This window comes from Lytechinus variegatus, chromosome 9, assembly GCF_018143015.1.
Source record: "Lytechinus variegatus isolate NC3 chromosome 9, Lvar_3.0, whole genome shotgun sequence".
Taxonomy (NCBI): Eukaryota; Metazoa; Echinodermata; class Echinoidea; order Temnopleuroida; family Toxopneustidae; genus Lytechinus; species Lytechinus variegatus.
Genome location: NC_054748.1, coordinates 16,034,720 through 16,055,594, shown reverse-complemented (window position 1 = coordinate 16,055,594; position 20,875 = coordinate 16,034,720). Strand labels below are relative to the sequence as shown.

General features: G+C 35.8%; 1 protein-coding gene across 2 annotated transcripts; it reads right to left on the bottom strand.

Moving 5' to 3' along the window:
* Nucleotides 1-9,661: 9,661 nt before the first annotated feature.
* On the bottom strand, nt 9,662-16,700 carry LOC121421061 (FGFR1 oncogene partner 2 homolog). Of its 2 annotated transcripts, none has more exons than XM_041615671.1 (4): nt 16,575-16,700; nt 11,979-12,124; nt 10,673-10,936; nt 9,662-10,224 (listed from the first exon to the last, which is right to left on the bottom strand). In XM_041615671.1, the coding sequence occupies exons 2-4, from the start codon at nt 12,114-12,116 to the stop codon at nt 9,874-9,876; spliced, it is 753 nt and encodes a 250-aa protein (XP_041471605.1). In that variant the 5' UTR covers nt 12,117-12,124; nt 16,575-16,700; the 3' UTR covers nt 9,662-9,873. The 2 variants fall into 2 exon arrangements, with proteins under 2 accessions (XP_041471605.1, XP_041471606.1); XM_041615672.1 differs by having other exon boundaries at nt 16,586-16,690.
* Between the last annotated feature and the right edge of the window lie 4,175 nt (nt 16,701-20,875).

Below are 20,875 nucleotides of genomic sequence, written 5' to 3'. Positions count from 1 at the left end.
CAACAATTCTGGTAGGCCCAGCTCTCTTTTCCATTCAGGGTGATGGATTATATGATGATTACACAAGTCATGTATATTATGCCTTATTTGATCAGTGTTTACTCTTCAAATTGGCCACCTTAACATCTAAGTTCTGTATTTGCATTGGGGAAATCATGATTTTTGGATTTATGATGCATTGCCAATCAAAGGATTAAGTGATTACTTGAATTCAAGCATTGCTCAGAATTAAAATGGAATATACTTGTGTAGGGTAAATATGTACACAGTACTTGTAGATTTGTAGAGTAATTTTTCTTTATGTAATTTGTTACATATGGTAATAACAAATTTGCAATAACAGTTTTAACTACTGAAATCCTATGATCTAACTGGTTGATTTGTACATTTGTTTTGGAAATTGTGTATTTGTTATGAAACAATGCTGAAAAGTTCTTGCTCCAAAACGACAGAATATAATGTTTTCACACAGGTTTTTAAGTTGCATTTATAACATGATGAATATCATACTCGTGACTTATCATGCTATATACAGTGTGTCCCAGAAAAAAAGGAAAATGGGATTCCCGTGTCTTTTTAATTCAAAGGCAAATGAATTATGATATTTCATTTTACATAATCATATAATTCAATTATTCCTCTTTATTTTGATATCTGATAAGAGAGAAACACTTCACGCATTAATGAGCCAGACAGATATGACATTTTAACGTCAAAACCAGGTTGCATAGAAAAATTGGACAAGATTGGTTTGTAATACGACGATCGTATGGCCAAATCGAAGATTGGCTAATTAGCATTGCTTTTGTATTCTTTGCTAAGCTTATTTCACTGATCCCTGATATGAGAATGGATTCGGATTCACTCGTAAGTTTCTGCGCAAATCGTTTCTGATATGCCTCAATGTTTTTTTCTAATCTGCCATGCATGAACGATTTGCTGCAAAGCTGTTGTTATTCAAATGAGAGATGAGATTTCACTCTTGCCATGAGCATCAAATATATAGTAAAATCATATTTAGTAATTGTGAAATCTTTCTCTGAAAAAGGGGTTTCCATTTTTGTGGGACGCACTGTACATATACATCGACCACGTTAGAGACTTAGCCAGCATATACATGTACGAGGACTGGATTCTATGAAAAACATTTGTTTTGCAAAATCAGTCAGTCCCAAAAGGCTTAGAACATGAAAATAGTGTAAGATTATAAAATTCCATGTGTATATGCTCTTCTGTGCACCATTAACCTGTATTTCATTGTTATTGTGTATTACAAAAGGCCATCGCGCACCTTACGATTGGTCTGCGGACCGATTTTCGAATAAAACGTAGTAGAATTTGATGCTTATATCAAGACATGGAATATCGTACTGTGAAAAGTTATAAATCATATGAATACTAATACGCAAATCCTTGACTATGCTATTATCCTTATCAGAATGAAAGCAAATTTGATATCTAGTCGTAATGATGTCATAGCAATCGTAGGATCTCTCTATTGGTCTTTACTCGAAAAAAAGCCTCAATGTAAGGTGTGTGGTGGCCTGAATACACATACATGTACATGTAGTGTGCTAACACATATTTTTTCTAATATTTCAAGTAAGAGTTGACAGTTGACAAATACGCATTTTGAAAAATGTGAAAAATGCCAAGTACATGAAAAAAAAGTTTATCACAATGTCATTAATGATGCTGTTCACACAATGCATACATGTGCACTTGCAGATTGTAACTGAAAATTAAGTCTTTGAGAAATAATTTGTGTACTTTTTATAGAAAATGTGCCTTGAATTGATTATCATGTTTATATTGGACCATGTAATTATGTATGATCAGGTTCATGCAATATGCTTTAGTTCTTTTGTACATTGTATTTTAAATGCATACAAGTACTTTACATGTCCCTATTTCATACATAATTACATTTTCATGATATTTTGTGGCTATTGTTACTGTATATGAAGCTTTTCTATGAAAATTGATCATGTGAATTCATTTGGATATTTTAGTGACTTTAACAAAAAGTTTATTGTAAAAATAGCACATAAATAGTGAAAAAATATTGGCGAAAGTTTGAGGAAAATCCATGAAATAAAATTGTTATGATTTAATTTGTGAAGTGTAGATTCCACCGTGTGACAAATCTTACATATTACCTGTTGACCAACGGAAAATTTAAATTATAAAGCAATGTGTATAAATCAAAGATACAACAAGGGGAAGATCGGTGAGTACATAGAGCGTGCAATGAAACGCTCGGGAAGAGCGCCCTACACCGTAGAGTGACGACCTTCTTTGACCTTTGCGTAGTCAGTGTGAGATGGTTGTATACAAAACATAAGAGAGAATTGGTGCATGGGTAAAGGAATCGTCGATTTGTACATTTTAGAATTTTTTTATTCAAATTTGTTTTTCTTAAATAAAAGAGGAATGTATTCTGGGTAACAAAAGCGGGTATATTTCCTTGCGCCACCCTTATGCCCCCTCCCAAATCCCCTCTCATTATCCCCATATGTTTTATACACAGTAGCATGCTGATGTGCGATGGTTTACTTTATACTCAACGCTAGTGGGCGCCCATCCCCATGAGGATTGATTGAGCGTTTCAAAAAGTCGCCGAAGTGTCCGATCTTCCAAAATTAAGCTGTGTTTTCAATTTTTGTGTTACTAACCCCTATGTGTCGGTGCAAATAAACATCTGTTTAGAAGTCAGTTTGATCGTTAATCTTCTTCATAGGTTTATCATTTTTATTTTGTGAATTTGTAAAGTGCAATAGTTGGTTAGTCAGAATATAAACTTCTTTGTTGGCCCTTAAAGTGCATTGAGATTGAAAGCACTATTTTTCCTATTGAATACATTAGGTTTTGACATTTTTCATTATCTAAATGATTTTGTTCGTTTTTTGTTTTGTTTCAGGCCTAAACATTCAGGAAGCCATTTTTTTTTTTATAATTATTACAGTGTAGGGCCTATACATTACTGAAATGACTTGTACATGAATGTTATATTCGAATGAAGGGTTAGATTAATTTGAGATTTAGTACACTGTACGTTCCATGCATTTGTTAAACTTTGTATAAAGATGCACTCAGCTCGCTTCAAAAAGTAAATGCATTGACTGTAAATGTTTCTCCTAGGCAGTACACTAAGTGTATGCAAAATTCTTCCCATGGCATTTTAATTCATTTCTAAAAACTACTTTCATATTAAGGTGCTTCCTAACTCGTGTATTGTGATTGTAATTATGTAATCAAGTATTGTACAACGCCTACTTAGCTTGTTGTACGCGATCAAATGGGAGGCTGAATGTCACACATTCGTACCGTTGCACACTTAAGACGTACCATCCAAAATGTACCGTTGCACGGCTTTAGGAGGTGACGTCACAATGCGATTTCATTGAATAAGATGACAATGCGCGTACAACCCACTGGCTAAATGCGCATTGCTGTCCAAGATCATGTGCGCTTGTGGGCCCGGCTTGTGGGATTTTGCTTTTCGCTTTCAATATTTTTGCTCCTTTTTCATAGATTACTGGAGGGAAAAACTCTTCTTTTTTCATATTTTCGCTAGATTCCGAGGCGTTGTACAACACAAATAGCGAATATTCTTATTCGTGCAATGGTGCGAGATTTCGCATTCGGTGAAAGAAAGAAATGCTCTATTCAACTCGGCTAACGCCTCGTTGAATAGAGCATCTTTCTTTCACCTCATGCGAAATCTCGCACCATTGCACTCATGCCTATTCGCTATTTGTATACTGTACTGTTAAGCCCAGCGCATACTATGCGATGTGATTGCACCAAGATCAGGTAGCAACAATATCGCAGTGTGTGCCAAACAAATGCACTGCAGCTGCGACCCGCTTTGTAGCAGTAGGATCGCAGACCAGATCTTGGACATTTGACATGTCATATCTTTTTGCAGTGTTTCTGCGAATTTGCTTATGTCATGAGATGCGGCGTGCTGCAGGGCTGTTGCAATGTGTGCGCTGTCCTGCAATGCGATTGGCAACTTTAATCCTTGTGCCATTGCATCGCGTTGTGTGCGCTGGGCTTTATTTAAGCATTAAGCCTGTTCTCACCTCACACTATGCGATCCGGTGCGAAGCGATTTTTCAAGAAATCACATTTTACAATTTAATATGAAAGTTCCAAGGAGTAAAATTATTTTATTTAAAGTTTGGCATATTGTCGGGAAAACTAAAATCATAGTTTTACTTTTCTGCAAGCCCTATGGTCAGAGCATGGTAGGTCCATTGTCAGAGTAAAGTCCAAATCTGCTTCAAATAGCAGCCCATAATGACGTCATTACGATGTGGAATTAGATTTTTTATTCACTTAGGAGGGAGGCTCTAACTGGACTGAGTTTTGATATCAGTACTCCTACCACTATTCTTAACTCTGATCCAAAACATTTGATTAGTTGGAATATCCATATCAAATGTTATCACAATTAATTTGAAATTCTGATCGTAACGAATCGCGCAGTGTGAGACCGGCTTTAGATAGTAAGACAGTATATTTCCTTTATCATGCTACATTTATCACTCGATTCTATTAATGAATTTTGCCCCCTTCACTCCCTTATGACACAGTCCATCTCATTTATATTGTTGTGGTATGAAATAAAATAACAGGCCTCACAAGAAGTGAAATTTTTTTTGAGAAAGATATACATGTATTTACTATTATATATTTTGATACACGCGAAAAATAAAATCATTAATAGAAAATATTGTCAGTTTAATAGGTTTTTTTTTGTTCTTTTGTGTGTATTTTGTGAATACGTGATGAACTGCAAAAGTTTTAAGGTCAAGTCTATGATTCTACTGTTGACTTGAAACCGTAGAGATATCATGCCAGAATAAAATGAGAAAATGGGCAATTCCATAAAATATGTAAGTACGTCCAACCCGCTATATGGGAGACCTTCATGAAATTTTCTGTCTCTGATGTCTTGTCGTTTTGAAAGTCTGTAATGTTCTCAAAGGACCATGATTTGTTTAGTTTGGTTAGTGAAGTAAGCCATGAGAAAAATGGTCGTCTGACGTACAAAAGGGTGGATCATTTTATGGAATTACCCCAACATCAGAGAATAAAAGCTGTAATTTTGTTAACGATTTTGAATGTTTGACATCACATGCGAACAAGGAATTTCCATTTTTAACAAGTGGAATGCCTCTGGCCGTCTCACCTGCATCACGCAGTTCAATATAGCAGCAGTGCTGACTTTGAATACTACTCTAACTCACACAAGATGTTCAGTGATACATGGTTACTCTTATGTCCACTTTTTATGAACGAGACCAATAAACTTACAGAGATATGATGGTTATTCAACAAAAAACCCCAACATAGCCAAAGTTCATTGACCTTACATGACCTTTGACCTTGATCATGTGACCTGAAACTCGCACAGGATGTTCAGTGATACTTGATTACTCTTATGTACAAGTTTCATGAATCAGATCCATAAATTTTCAAAGTTACGATGGTAATTCAACAGATACACCCAATTCGGCCAAAGTTCATTGACCTTTGACCTTGGTCATGTGACCTGAAATGCGTACAGGATGTTCAGTGATATTTGATTACTCATATGTCCAAGTTTAATGAACTAGACTAATAAACATTCAAAGTTATGATGGTAATTCAACAGATACCCCCGATTCGGCCAAAGTTCATTGACCCTAAATGACCTTTGACCTTAATCATGAGACCTGAAACTTGCACAAAATATTCAGTGATGCTTGATTACTATTATGTCCAAGTTTCATGAATCAGATCCATAAACTTTCAAAGTTATGATGGGAATTCAACAGATATCCCCAATTCGGCCAAAGTTCATTGACCCTAAATGACCTTTGACCTTGGTCATGTGACGTGAAACTCATGCAGGATGTTCAGTGATACTTGAATAACCTTATGTCCAAGTTTCATGAAATAGGTCTATATATTTTCTAAGTTATGATGACATTTCAAAAACTTAACCTCAGGTTAAGATTTCGATGTTGATTCCTCCAACATGGTCTAAGTTCATTGACCCTAAATGACCTTTGACCTTGGTCATGTGACATGAAACTCTAATAGGATGTTCAGTAATACTTGATTAACCTTATGGCCAAGTTTCATGAACTAGGTCCATATACTTTCTAAGTTATGATGTCATTTCAAAAACTTAACCTCAGGTTAAGATTTGATGTTGACGCCGCCGCCGTCGGAAAAGCGGCGCCTATAGTCTCACTTGCTTCGCAGGTGAGACAAAAACGGAAAACTGAGGACTGTACTTTAACATACTGCACAGTAATTCTTGGAATTTGATTCATCTGAAGCACATGACAAATAACCAAGGAATAGAAAGACTATTTATTTTGCTATTTTCTAAAAAAGTTTTAATGTACAATTCATTATATTCATAGTCTACTTCATTTGTACAGTTGTATACATAAAGATCCAGAAAAAAAGGGTGTGCTTTACATACAAGGTAAATGGACAATAGAAAGATTATGGGACAAGGTACATGTAGATGGGGTTTAATTCCAACATGGACCTATTACGGATGGACATTCAACGAATCCCCTCCTTTGGGCCAAAGACCGTCACCGCTAATCCTTTTATAAACAGAGCGCTGGCAGCTGACGGCCATCAAGCCTTTCGTAAAACACGCTATCACTGATGGACAGTGGAAATCAATCGTGCGCTGCTCCTACCCATTGCGATGTTGTTCGTTCACTTTATCAAAAGCAACGCACGGCAGCGAACGTTAGCGCTATGAAAATGATTGCAGAAACAAGAAAACAGGCGTGAATAAACATATTTTTTCCGTACATCGCAAATTACCGCACATGAAATGCATTGACATCACCTTGCAGATCAGTATATTTACGGCAAAGATGCAGTTGAAATTCGACGGAGAAATGTGCGGAAAATTGTTAAAAATTCATCTATTTCTAGTATTGATGTCGATAGATAGTAGCGCATACCTTCGGTCAGAAGTTGATTTTCATTTGGGCGTAAAATTCCACAGGATTGATGAAATTTAACGGGATTTTCTTATGGTCAGATGACAATCGCACATTATAGACAACCTAAAATCATGTACTGAAAAACTGGATATGAATAGCGCATTGCATTCTCGGTTATGTAGGGACTTTCCCTTTGGCAATCGGGACTAAAACATGACCGTCTTTGGTCAAAAGAGGGCCAGTGATTCGATCGGTGACGATCATTGGCCGAAAGGAGCTTGTGTAAACAATCGCCCCGGGTAGTGGTCGTAAAAACCGTGTAAAGAGAAAGTTAAGGGTAAGACAGCGATTTTGACAGCTGGAAACAGGTGGTGGTCATAAAATGCTCTCGTTGAATGTCCATCCGTAATAGGTCCATGATTCCAAAAAGCCAGTTCACGGTTAGCTCATGATCAACTTTTCTCAAATGACCTTTGCGATTTTTCATTAGGATATTAAGCACTATCATTTTCAAATGTAGATGTTGCGTAATCTTTACCGGTAGAATATTCAAATTCTAAGAACGAAAGGCAGTGTATAGACCAGTCGACTAGAATAGTACATTAGGGATAAAGTTTGGAAATCTGTTTTGTCTTGCCTTTGGCACATTTGACTATTGTTTAGGCTACAGTCAAATACCAGTGATTATGAAGGCTCTATTACTCTTCAGCTTGGATGTGATAAAATGAATAATTTGAAAGGAATACACGAAAAATCATCAAATCACAAATGCCTACGTCAGTGAATTTGAAGGCCACCTTCTTGGTTTATCTCAAAGGACCTTTTTCTGCTCGAGCGCAGTTTACAACCGTGAACAGGCTTATTGGTCTAGTGCCAATTCGTCCAATTACAACATGGTCTGAATGCCATTTTGTTCACTCACGATTTCATATAATAACCAGTTGGTCCAACAGCCATTTTAGTCCATATACCATTCGGTCTAATTGGACTGAGTGTTCATCGCGCAAAATGAATGAAAATAAAAAGGATATTAGACCAACTGGTTATCAGACAAAATGTTTATAGATGAACTGGTGATTCGATGAAATGATGATTGGACCAAATAGTTACTGGACAAAATGGTTGTTAGACGAAATGTTGGACGGAATGGCATTAGACTAAATGGAGTTAGACCATGTGATGAGTCTACGAAATGGCAATAGACGAACTGGCAATTTACTGATGGATGTATAATGAAATGAAGATTAGTCACACAGCTGCCGTTTGATTTTCTGAGGTAAATCATTCCTAAAACAGTTAAATAAGGACCCAATTTTATACTACCTCACTAAAAAATATGTTCTTATAATTTTATCAATGGCAGGGGGTGGAAAGAGACTGGTCAAGCAGCTGTAATTCAAATTTTCTCAGGTAAATCATTTCCACAGGTAAATCATTTCCACAATAGTTTATTACGGACCCTATTTTATACCTAACCCAAAATATTTCCCAATAATTGAAACAATTTTATAAGAGTTGCTTCCTAACAAAAGCTGGCCACCTGGTCCTATTTAATGCTTAGCTCTGCGAAACAACTCAAATTATGAGAGATATTAAACTAGATTAAAATGAAGAAATCTTATGGAAAAGAGTAAAATGAGAGTAACGATTTAAAAAAAAAAATTTCATCAAAATCGGTTATGAAATACATGTAAGCAAGTTCCAATCCAAAATGTCATTCGATATAGCGCCTTTTCCTTTCGGTTACAAAGCGCTGCACACACACTACTCCATATTTGTTTTGGCCACTAAAACAACTGTTCTACACCTCGGAATGATCGGTCTAGTCCATGCAATTAATTGTCCACTTAGCAGAATAGATGGGATTTAATGGCCTTCTTGAATTGTTCAACAGAGGAGGCCATCTTCACTGCAGCTGGTAGGTGATTCCATAGTTTTGCAGCAATCACAGGAAAGGACGTTTCACCCGCACGTCTCTTGGATAGGCGTTGAGTGAGCCAGATTGACGAAGATGAACGAGTAGTACGGACTTGAGAACGACGAATGAGAATGTTATCGATGTACTCCGGGCTTCTGTGGTTGAGCGACTTGAAGACTAGCAGCAAAATTTTGAAGGCTATCCTCTGTCTCACAGGCAACCAATGGAGTTCCAGTCGGAGAGGTTCTGTGCGAGTCCGAAGGGGAGCAGAGAAGACAAGCCTAGCGGCAGAGTTCTGTAGTCTCTGAAGTCGGTCTAAGTCCTTCTGGCTAAGAACGCTGAAGAGACTATTGCAGTAGTCCAGTCTGGAAAGAACAGTTATGGACTTTAAAAAGTCTTGTTGTACTTTCTACGCAGATCCTCAAATTGGCCAACGTGCTTCAAAATGGCTGATTTTGTGGACAACTTTCCATTTGTTTTGTACACAAATTTTCAGATTTTCCCCTATATTTTACATATTACACATTTTCTCCTTGACATATGTGGTGTGAATCATATTTTCCCCATGACATATGTTGTGCTCAGAAGAAGGCAAGATGCAATATGAAAGATAATGAGGAATATATGAACATTTGTGTACAAAACAAATGGAGAGTTGTCCACAAAATCAGCCATTTTGAAGCATGTTTGCCAATTTGAGGATCCCCATAGAAAGTACAAGATTTTTAAAATGTCCATAACTTGCTTATTTCTTAACCGATTTTGATGAAACTTGTTTTGAATTGTTCCTCTCTTTTTACTCTTTCCAATAAGATTGCTTCTTTTCTTGAATTTTGGTTTCCTTTAAGCGCAACCCTGTGTGGGCCACAATACAAATACAGCTATGCAGTTTGTATCCATTCTTGGTCACACACATAGTTCATCCTGGTGCAGTGTTCATCAGAGGGATTATCAACCTAGTTCATGTGAGAGAATCTGCTGACATCATTTCAACGGAACACCATTCTTATCCATTTCTATGACAGTTGTGTCGTGTATGACCGATGTGTCTCTGTCGCTGTCACTCTCGCTCGTATCATTATCCTTCTCCCCGTCCTCTTCGTTGCCCTTTTCCCTCTCTCCCAAGTCCTCGCTGCCCTCCCTGCTGTAGGCGGGTGTGTGCCTCGCCTGGGTCGTCCTGGAGATCTGCAACAGTTCTCGAAGGCCACGGTTCTCCATCTGAAGTCGCGCCAAGGTTTCCTCAACGTCGTAGGAGCTCTGCTCGTCGACGTCGATGGCCCGCTGCATGACGGCAGCCATCTCGATTATCTTTTCGACTGAGGAAGCGGCTGGGTCCTGTTAATCAATAGAGGGGATGTATTTTGTTTAAAGGGAAGAATAAGAATAAACTTGTTTACCATAGAATGGAACATACTACATCATGTCCAGGGTTGAAACCTCCTTAAAAGAATTACAGTATACTGAGGAAACAAAAACAGTATTTCGGGTGTAAAACCATTTAATTCAACTTTTTTCAGCAGTAGCTTATCCTGAAGAGAGTAAGCAGTTGATCTACATGTAAGTTCACGGTTTTGTTACATAAAAACGTTGGCATTGTTGAAACTACCATGGAAACCTTGATTTTTATTTATATTGGCTGCTGAGCCCTGCTACCATGGTATTTGTCAAAACTGCGGTTAGCAGTGGCGCTCATCCTTATTCTATTCCCCCTGTGATGGTCAATTATTTTTCATCATTCTGGTAAAACCAGGATCAGTCCCTGACATTTGAAGCGAAACCATACCTGTTCAAACTCCATCATCTTCTTATTAGCAATCATGTTGTCCCTCTCGGCCTGGTTCGCGTTGACCAGCCTCGAGACCTGGTCCCGGTAGCTGCTCATGATCAGATCTAGGGCCGACTGATGCTCCTCCAGGGCCACCCGCAGCTCCTGGTTCTCCTTCTGCAGCTCCCTGATTTGTCTGTTCTCCTGCTGGATCCCAAGGATCAGGGCGGAGCGGGGCCGGTGGTGTGCGATGTTGTTCATCTCCTCGATCTCCTCTTGGTACTGAAAAAAAACACCATCATCACTCATTTATCTAATATTCCGCATTTATATAGCGCTTAATACATGTACATCGGAACGTCTCTAAGCGCTTTACACACATTTTATTACCCCGGTCATCGGATCCTTGCATGCCTGCATACAGCATATGCACCTTCTCCACTCCCTGGGGAGCATTTCAACAAGAGTTCCAAGACTCGATTGCGAGGCATCATACTAGGCTTTTACATCCTACCGGGTACACCTGGGTGGAGAGTGGCAAAGTGTGGATTAACACCTTGCCAAAGGATGCTAGACTATGGTGGGATTCAAACACATGACCTTCTTATTACAAGGCGAGAGTCAGAACCGCTACAACACGACGCTTCCACTACAGTACATTGCATCTTTAAGTTCAGTAGACTTGGCTCAAGTCAACGTTTCATATTGAAATAATCACAGATATCAAATCAATTTTTAGAACAGAACATGCAAGATGGTAAATAGCATTTTCAAAAAGCATTATTACCCGGCTTCAATCATACATACATGTAAAAAAAGCTATAACAGGAACAATTAAATGACCCTCCAACTAAAAACCCACAATAAAATGACCAAAAAGAATTTTGAGATTTTCAGTAAGTCTAAAACTGCAGATCCTAAGCCTTTAATAATTCATATAACTTTAACTATAGATATCAATTATAATAATAATAACAAAACCAAGTACTTCATTGAATTTAGATGTATTTGGTGAGAGAATCATAAGGAGAGAAAATTTTTGGAAGTTTAGAATCCATTCATGTGTGCATGGTGAATGTGGAAACTCTGTGAAATTACCAATTAGTGTGAAAAAGTCTCAAAGAAACTTTTATAGTATCTCTCTTTGTATTCAAAATGTTACAACTTCAAACTCTGACAATACCGCCCGGTATAAGATGAATGAATACTCTTTATCTTCTAACATGATATTTGAAGATCATATTCACTATCTTAGCTAATTACACTGAGCCCTACACAGCGACTTGTTAGTTTTACAGGTGGAGGGTGAGATATTTAATAATACCTCTTTCATGACTTCAATTTTCTTGTTCAGAGTTGTAGTTTCTTGAATAAGATGATCAGCAGCACTGTCGTGTTCTTTCAACCTTTCGACCAGCCTTCTTGCATCACACAGTACTTGATCAATGGACAATGTCATCATGCTAGGATCTAGAAGGTGACACAAGATAATTTGACGTTAAAATTTGCAAAAATTTAAAATAGCTTTAAGGGCAGGATAATCGTCGTTTGCCTTTGTCATTTAGTCAAGTTAGAGGTATGGGCAGAACAAACTCTAATGAGGGTCACATATCTGAAGACTTAACCCTAAAAGGACTGTTGTGTTCTTTCAACCTTTCTAAAGGCCTTTTTGCACCACACAGTACTTGATCAATGGAGCTGGAGGAAAATACAAGGCAATACGACAATAAATTCACAGTTCAAAAAAACATCATTGTCGTTTTCAGAAGGGTTACATGTACATGCAGATCTACACATCTGGGTCCTGTCTTACAAAGAGTTGCGATTAATCCAATCAACCACATCTATGGAAAGCCATCAACATCTAAAATCTATGTTGGTTAAAAAAAAAACTCTTATAATTAGGATGAATATATACATACATTCATCCTTGTTGATTCAGTGTGCTCTTCCATAAACAACATTGTGAAAGATTCCTATGGAAAATTATGATATTGATGGATTTCCATACAACAGTAGTTGAGGTTTATCTGGGCCCCATCTTACAAAGAGTTAAAGGTCAAGTCCACCTCAGAAAAATGTTGATTTGAATCAATAGAGAAAAATCAGACAAGCACAATGCTGAAAATTTCATCAAAATCGGATGTAAAATCAGAAAGTCATGACATTTCAAAGTTTCGCTTATTTTTAACAAAATAGATATATGAACGAGCCAGTTACATCCAAATGAGAGAGTCAATGATGTCACTCACTCACTTCTTTTGTTTTTTGTTTGAGGTATACAATATTTCAATTTTTACGAATTTGATGATTAGGACCTCCTTGCCTCAAGCACAAAATGTTAAAATAATGTTCAGGGAGGAATGAAACTTCATTTCACATGACAATGACGAGAAAATCAAAATATTTCATATTTCAAACTATAAAAAACAAAAGAACTTGTGAGTGAGTGACATCATCAACTCTCTCATCTGGATGTAACTGGCTCGTTCATATAACTGTTTTGTGAAATGAAGCGAAACTTTCAAATGTCATAACTTTCTTATTTTACATCCTATTTTGATGAAATTTTCAGTGTTATGCTTGTTGAATTGTTCTCTTTTTATTCAAATCAAGTTTTTGTTGGGGTGGACTTGTCCTTTAATGTTGATCTAATCAATCGCGAGTCTATGGAAATCCATCAGTGCCATAATTTTTCCTAGATCTGTAAAATGTCCTTGGTAATGACAGCAAACACATGTATGTGATTGTCAAGAAATCAATGAACTTATGAAAATATATCATATCTAGAAATATTTTTAAACATGTTTTTTTTTTAGATTTGGGCATTGCTGGCTTTCCATAGTTGAGTTTGATCAGATCATTCATAACTCTTTGTAAGTGTGTGTACCTACGCTCTGTACTGTACATGTAGTTTATGGTTTACAGCATTGATCACAAATTTTGACATGAAAACCTAGATCCCTTTATAGATTAACATAGGCCTGACTGTGTAAAATTGAAGTCAGTTTGCTCTTTGGATGAATTTCGATTCGGGAAGTCTCAGGCTGCTGAGTTTGGTAGAGTAATAATAGGATTCACACTTTCAGAATTAGATTTGTCTAATTAATGCTAAATTCCTTTACATGTATGCACTAGTATTCGACCAGGCAGTATTCAACCCATTTGGAGAACTTCCACAAATATTCAAAACTAGGGAACTTATCTTACTTGAGCATGATCGGTTAAGGGTTCGCATACATACCAGAGTGTTAGTTGCATTAACAGTTATTAGTCCATGTTAAGCTGTTTACCGTAGATAGAAACAATAAAAATGTACAAAAATTCTATAAACTACATTTCTATCATGTCCGTCCGTGATATGGCACATTTAGTGGATACCTATGTTTGTAGGTAACCAAGGCAACAAACTTTTTTCATCATTCAGCATACTTTGTCCTACCCTTCACTACAAAACACAAAGGAACCTTGTTCATCTTATTACAAATTTGTTACAAGCCTTGAAAACTTTCAAAATCTATCAAATGTCCGTCCGTGATGAACCGATCACGCTCACTTTCAGATCTTTCAGGAGAGGATAAAGACAGTTTTACTAGTGAAATTTATTTCATCAAAATCATCACTGACGAAATAAATCTCATTGACAATCTCTCTTTTTTTTATCTACTCTTCAAAATGGGAACCAGCTATGAAATTCTCCTGAATTGTTCTGGTTCCCATTTTCACAAGTAGAAGACAGTTTTAGTCAGATTTATTTTACTAGTGAAATTTATTTCATCAAAATCATCATTGACAAAATAAATCTCATTGACAATCTCTCTTTTTAATTTTATCTACTCTTCAAAATGGGAACCAGCTATGAAATTCTCCTGAATTGTTCTGGTTCCCATTTTCACAAGAAGAAGACAGTTTTAGTGAGATTTATTTCGTCAGAGAATCATCACTGACAAAATAAATCTCGCTAGCAATCTGTCTATGTACATTTCAAAAGGGAACCAGCTATGAAATTCTCCTGAATTGTAGCTGGTTCCCATTTTCACAAGTAGATAAAGACAGTTTGTTAGAGAGATTTATTTCGTCATCTGAGAATCATCACTTACAAAATAAATCTCTTTAGCAATCTGTCTTTATATCTACTCTTCAAAATGGGAACCGCCCACCTAAGAAAATTTTCCTGAATTATATTTCATACATGCTGGTTCCCATTTTCAAGAGTAGATAAAGACAATTTACTAAATAATTCATTTCGTCAGAATCATCACTGATCAATCTCATCTACTTTTCAAAATGGGAACCAGCATAATTATATCATGGATTCTCAGATAGCTGATTTGGTGATGTAATCAAAGGGACAAGTTATTGAGTTTTCATAACTTGATCTAGTTGTTTCAGATATCGTTTTGAGTGTTGATCTTGTAATGAGAGATGCATGCGTGTGATGCTGTGATGTTTCATCTCATTTTTAAGTTTGACCATGTTTTGCTTTGGAATTTCATTCATTTCTAAAAATTATAGTTTTCTAACGATTGCTAAAAATAAATATATTTTAAAACACCCAAAATATCATTAAGATTTTTGTTAGATGATCGGATTTTTTGTTTGCTTGAAGTTTGAACTTTTTTCCTCTTTCTTTCATTTTATTTTCTTTTTCCTATCCTTCTTTCATCATCTTTCTATCCTTCCTGCTTACTTTTTTTTTGTTCTTTCTATCTTTCCTATATCTTTCTTTCCTTATCCTTTCTCTCTGTTCTTTTTCTTTCTTCCCTTCTTTCTCTTACCGTACTTTCCTTCTTTATTAAATTTTATTTCCTTCATTATTTCTTTCCTTAAACTTTTGCTTCCTTCTTTCTTCTGATCCTTTTTCTTTTCGTTCTTTCTCTCCTTCCATTATTGTCAATCTTTTTTCATTCTCTCCTCAGGACTTCATTCTTTCCTCCCTCTCTTTCATCCAAGGTTTCACTCTTTATTATTTTCCTTTTCCTTTGAATTCTTTTCCCTTATTGTTTCTTTCCCTTCCTGTTTTTCTTTGTTTCTTTCAAAGAATGAAACATTTTTCTTTCCTTCATTCTTTTTTTCTTCCTCCTTTTTTCTTACTTTCTCTTTTTCCTTTCTCCCTTTTTTTCTTTCACACATTAAATCGTCTTCCCTTCCTTTCTCTGTTATTCATTTCAAAGAATGATGAGAAACTTTTTTCTTTCTTTTAATCTTTCTTTCTTTTACTTTCTTATTTTATTTTCCCCTTCATTTTTTGTTTTCGTTTTTTGGCTCTCAATTCATCTCTTTTCTGTCCTCTTTCCTTTCGTTCATTCTTATGTTAACCCTCCTCCCTTCCTTTTCTTTACAATTTTTTTAGTTTTTTTGTGTAGCCTTCTTTGTTGATTCTTTTATTAACATGACTAATGATCAACCTGGCTCTGTCGAACCGCTCGTGTATCGTGCTTGTCGATTGTCCCATTTGTGAAATCTGCTGTGTCACCCTGGCTGCCGGCTGGGAAGCACTTCCAAGGCAACTGGTTCCCAATTTCAGGAAAAAATAATGCCGTGAAATTCCTCCACTCAGCTCAGTGCTTACTGCACAGAAGTCTTACCATACAAAATTGTGTTAGTACGCAGGAATAGGCCTATATGCGCATCCAGAATAGTGTCCGGTAATAAAATAATAGTTAATAAGTGACTAGTCACTTTACATGCGATGTGCCTCCGCCCCTTCGCCCAATTCCCCTCATTCGATACCGGTGAAAAGGTGTCTCGACCCGCGAGACGCGGCGTCCGCCGGTACTACCGGTACTACTAGCGTAGGCCGTACGTAACCGGCTGTAGCTGTCGTCACCCGATTAGCAATATGTATTACAGATTTGGGAATATACAAGTGAACAAGATGTCAATGAAATTTATTTAGAAAAAAACGAGAGATACTCACAATTCTTTTACCTGCTTTGGGAAAAAGAAAAGAAAGGCATAAAATGCAAACAAATTCTGTCACTTCCGACTTCAGTTTTGGCTAATCTCACTTAGCATGCATTTCACCGGAGATGGCGCTATTCGTGAATTCGCGGTGTTCCTGTCGAGTTGAAGTGAGCTTGTGCGAGTGTCTAGTCTGGGGAGAGAGATGGGGGGGGGGGGGGGGGGGAGATGAGGGGGGGGGGGGGAGGGGTTATGGGGGTCTAAGTGACCAATAAAATAATCTTTTATCTTTTTTTCTTATTCTTGTACAATTATCATGTTCAAAAGAGATTATTTTTATTCTATTCAGGGAAAAAAGTAATCTTTTACAAAGTATGTTTTTTTTGGTCTATTGATATTAGGTTTTCCCCTCTGCTTTGACATTGTTATAGAAGAGAAATTTGGCAGTTTAACTTCATTTGTAATCATTTTAAGAATATTTGTAATCTCATCGATATTGACATATCTATTTGTTTGATTGTTTATTTATTGCATATGTGCAAATAATGTTTATATGAATTGTGATTGTAAACTTATTGATTTGAAAGAGGAAGAAAATAAAATATTATTCAAAGCAAAAAAAGTTCGCTATTCAGGAACACTAATTCGCGGCGCGACATCGACATGGTTCCGTGGCCGAGCTCGTTGCATTCCATCCATCATGAAGTCGGTCCGCCATTCGATACCGAGAAGGGATGCCCGTAGCCAACTTGATTCATTCACATTGCTCTATAAACAGTCAACCAACCAATAAATCCGCAATCAACCAACAAACTGACAAACAAGGAAATCAACCAACTAACCAATCAACCAACTGACAAATAAACAAATCAATCAATCAAATAATCAACCAATCAATATATCAATCAATCAATCAACCAACAAACCAATCAATCCATCCACTCATCTATCAATCAAACAACCAACCAATCAATTAACAATTGATCATTCAATCTATATATCAATCAATCAGTTTTCACTTTTTGGTTAGGAAGCTCATAAAAAACATACTTCTTTCAAACAGTCAACTAAAATCTACTAAAAAGCTTTAATTTGAGATGCATTCCCTTTTCTCTCTAAATAAAGTACCTTGAATACAAAATCCATAAAAAGTGCACTGACCGCAATTCATTATTTTCATGAGCAATATACTACAAGGTAAGAATACTCATTGTAACAACAATCGATAATAATGAAAGTACTAAAAATAGAAATAATAAGAGTAATAATGTTAATGATGATAATTAATGTGATAATTACAGTGTTATATTGATGATAATCATAATAATAATATCAATGACTATCATATCACCATCATCATTTATAATACTAGAAAAGAGAAATAAACAAAACATTCAAAACAGTTTAGAAGTACTCATTCACTATGTATTTCATTTTGTAATTTCTAATTCTTAACTAACTTTAGGTATTTTTTATGTTACTAAAGATTACTTAACGAGTTCAGCTCAAAACAGATCCCTTTTTAATTCAATTTATTACAAATTTAGTTGCCCAGCTTATATACCCCCCCAAAAAAAATCAATTAAATAAAATAAATACAAAATAAGAAAAGGAAAATACACTAAGTACTTAATGCAAGGCTTACAAAATGCACCTTTCTGGCAAGTTAGTAAGAAACATTCTAATATTATGCAAAATAAATAAGACTTAAGAACAGAACTTGAAAAGACGAAACTAGTGCACAAACATGTACTGAAAATAATAAACAGACATCGCAGGCAGAGTTGATAAACACTTAAAAAGTAAAAATATGATACGTTAGCAAATCCAGGGCTCCGTAACACAAAGATTCACGATTACTCTTACTCATGATTTCACGATTCTGTAGTCAATGAAATCAATAGTAAAAAAAATGTTCTATGATGATTGCCAAAGCTTTGTGTTACAGGCCCCAGGAGAGAATAGCATAGGCCTACTTTGTGCCCCAAAAAAAGGAGAAAGATTATCAAAAAAAGAGAGGAAAAAAAAATTAGTGGCAGATACAAGTATATATGTGCAGCATAAATGGATATTGGATAAAAAAAAGGTCAAAGCCTATCTAGAAATTAGTCAAAATTAAATATTGGGCTGTATGGCAAGTAGACCAAGTAGATCAATTAGACCAACTGGTTGTAGACCAACTGAGATTACACCAAGTTGGATCCGACCAAAGGGAAAGTTGGATGGAGCTGGCGTAGACTCAATTGAAAATTACTGTTCTGTCTGCCATATTGGGGAATTTTATCATTATGAACACAAACTGCAGATTTTATGTCCATGATAAGATTGCAATATTTTAGCCTACCATTGACATGGCAACTGAAAAATATCATTCTTTAGCTCCTTATAAAGAAAAAAAAATTAATGCGGTGCAAGAATTACATCTGGTGCAGTCACATTTTGCCTACGATCGATAGCCGTACAACGAGTCGAAAACGGTCATTTTTATAATTTTTCAACCAGCTGCTGGTTCATATAATATAATAATATAATTTTTCAACCAGCTGCTGGTTCATATAGAAATCCGCAAAACAACTGTTTTCTACTCATCACGCAGACATCAGGGGTAATTTGACCGCAGCAGTAATGACCTATAAATAGGACTGCTGTACCATTGTAATCAATGACATGATCAACATATTAAATATCTACAGAATCACATTTCATTGTAAAGAAAAATCAGTACTATATATTATCAGCTTTCCACTACGAAAATACATATAAAAAAATATTTTACCTTCTATATACTGGTACTGCAGATTTAGTACAAATGTTGTCAAATATATACATAATGAGATACCCAGCTTTTAAACTAAGATTTTCTATAAAAACAGATGGAATATATACAGCCCTTTTCTCTGAAGAAGACATACTTTGGAAAGACAATTTTTTTGGAATACATTAAGAGAAATGGAATACATAATTATATATATTTATGCAATGCATTTGCTACAATGCTTACGAATATATCTGGTAAGAAAACAGATTTATTTACAACAAAAATAAGGCATGATTGATCATCAAGTTCCATGGCATTTGCTCTGTGACAATTGCTCCTTCATACATATGTTAGGTTTAAAGGTCAAGTCCACCTCAGAAAAATGTTGATTTGAATCAATAGAGAAAAATCAGACAAGCACAATGCTGAAAATTTCATCATAATCGGATGTAACATAAGAAAGTTATGACATTTCAAAGTTCGCTTATTTTCAAAAAATTCTTTTGTTTTTTATTGTTTGAATTATACAATATTTCCATTTTTACGAATTTGACAATTAGGACCTCCTTGCCTGAAGCACAAAATGTTAAAATAATGGAATACCACGTGTTCAGAAGGAATGAAACTTCATTTCACATGACAATGACGAGAAAATAAAAACATTTCATATCACAAAATACAAAAGAAATAGTGAGTGAGTGATGTCATCAACTCTCTCATTTGAACGTAACTGGCTCGTTCATGTAACTATTTTGTTGAAAATAAGCGAAAATTTGAAATGCCATAACTTTCTTATTTTACATCCGATTATGATGAAATTTTCAGTGTTATGCTTGTTGAATTTTCTCTTTTTATTCAAATCAAGTTTTTGTTGGGGTGGACTTGTCCTTTAAAGTTTGTTTCTCTGGACTCTCCAAACATTGGAGCATCGTTGCCTATGATCACCCTCAGCATGAAGGAGTGTATTTTGTGGTGGGGTTCACTACAACTGTAAGTCCACAGTTATTTCAAATGCAAATTCTGCATTCTTTGGTAGTTTAAAACTCAATTTTTGTGTCCTTCAGCATTATGTACAATAAATACATTACAAAGGCACTTGTAAAATGTGAAAACTTTACAAACACTGATTTTTCCATAATACATTAGTTCGAACACTGCAGTATGACGATAAAGCTTCTGAACGCAAGCCAATTGCCACTGCAAATGGGATTGATCAGTAGTTTTTCCACCGATTCATGGTTATGTTTTCTTGGATTTGCTTTCATTTCATTATTTTTACAGTATTTCATCAGATTTCAACGCCATTAGTCTGAATTCTCATCCACATTTTCCACAAAAAATTGTCACGGCATTTAAATTGAATTCTAATTGCATAGATTATCTTCCTTGCTACCGTCATAAAAGAAAAATCAGAATCAAAACTACATTTATCTCTAGAAGAAAGCAATATTTTTTACAATGACACCTCCCATATGATTTTGTTCAAATTCCCCTCATACCTGATTCAGAGTTTATGCATAAAATCGTGATTTGTGTAATATATACATGTTATGTGTGCA

What these genes read in the sequence shown, in the direction of transcription:
- LOC121421061 (XM_041615671.1), bottom strand. Translation starts at nt 12,116, where the DNA reads ATGATGACATTGTCCATTGATCAAGTACTGTGTGATGCAAGAAGGCTG. An exon ending in AAATTGAAGTCATGAAAGAG is followed by an intron (nt 10,937 to 11,978) that starts GTATTATTAAAT and finishes GTTTTTTTTCAG; the next exon opens with TACCAAGAGGAGATCGAGGA. An exon ending in AGATGATGGAGTTTGAACAG is followed by an intron (nt 10,225 to 10,672) that starts GTATGGTTTCGC and finishes ATTGATTAACAG; the next exon opens with GACCCAGCCGCTTCCTCAGT.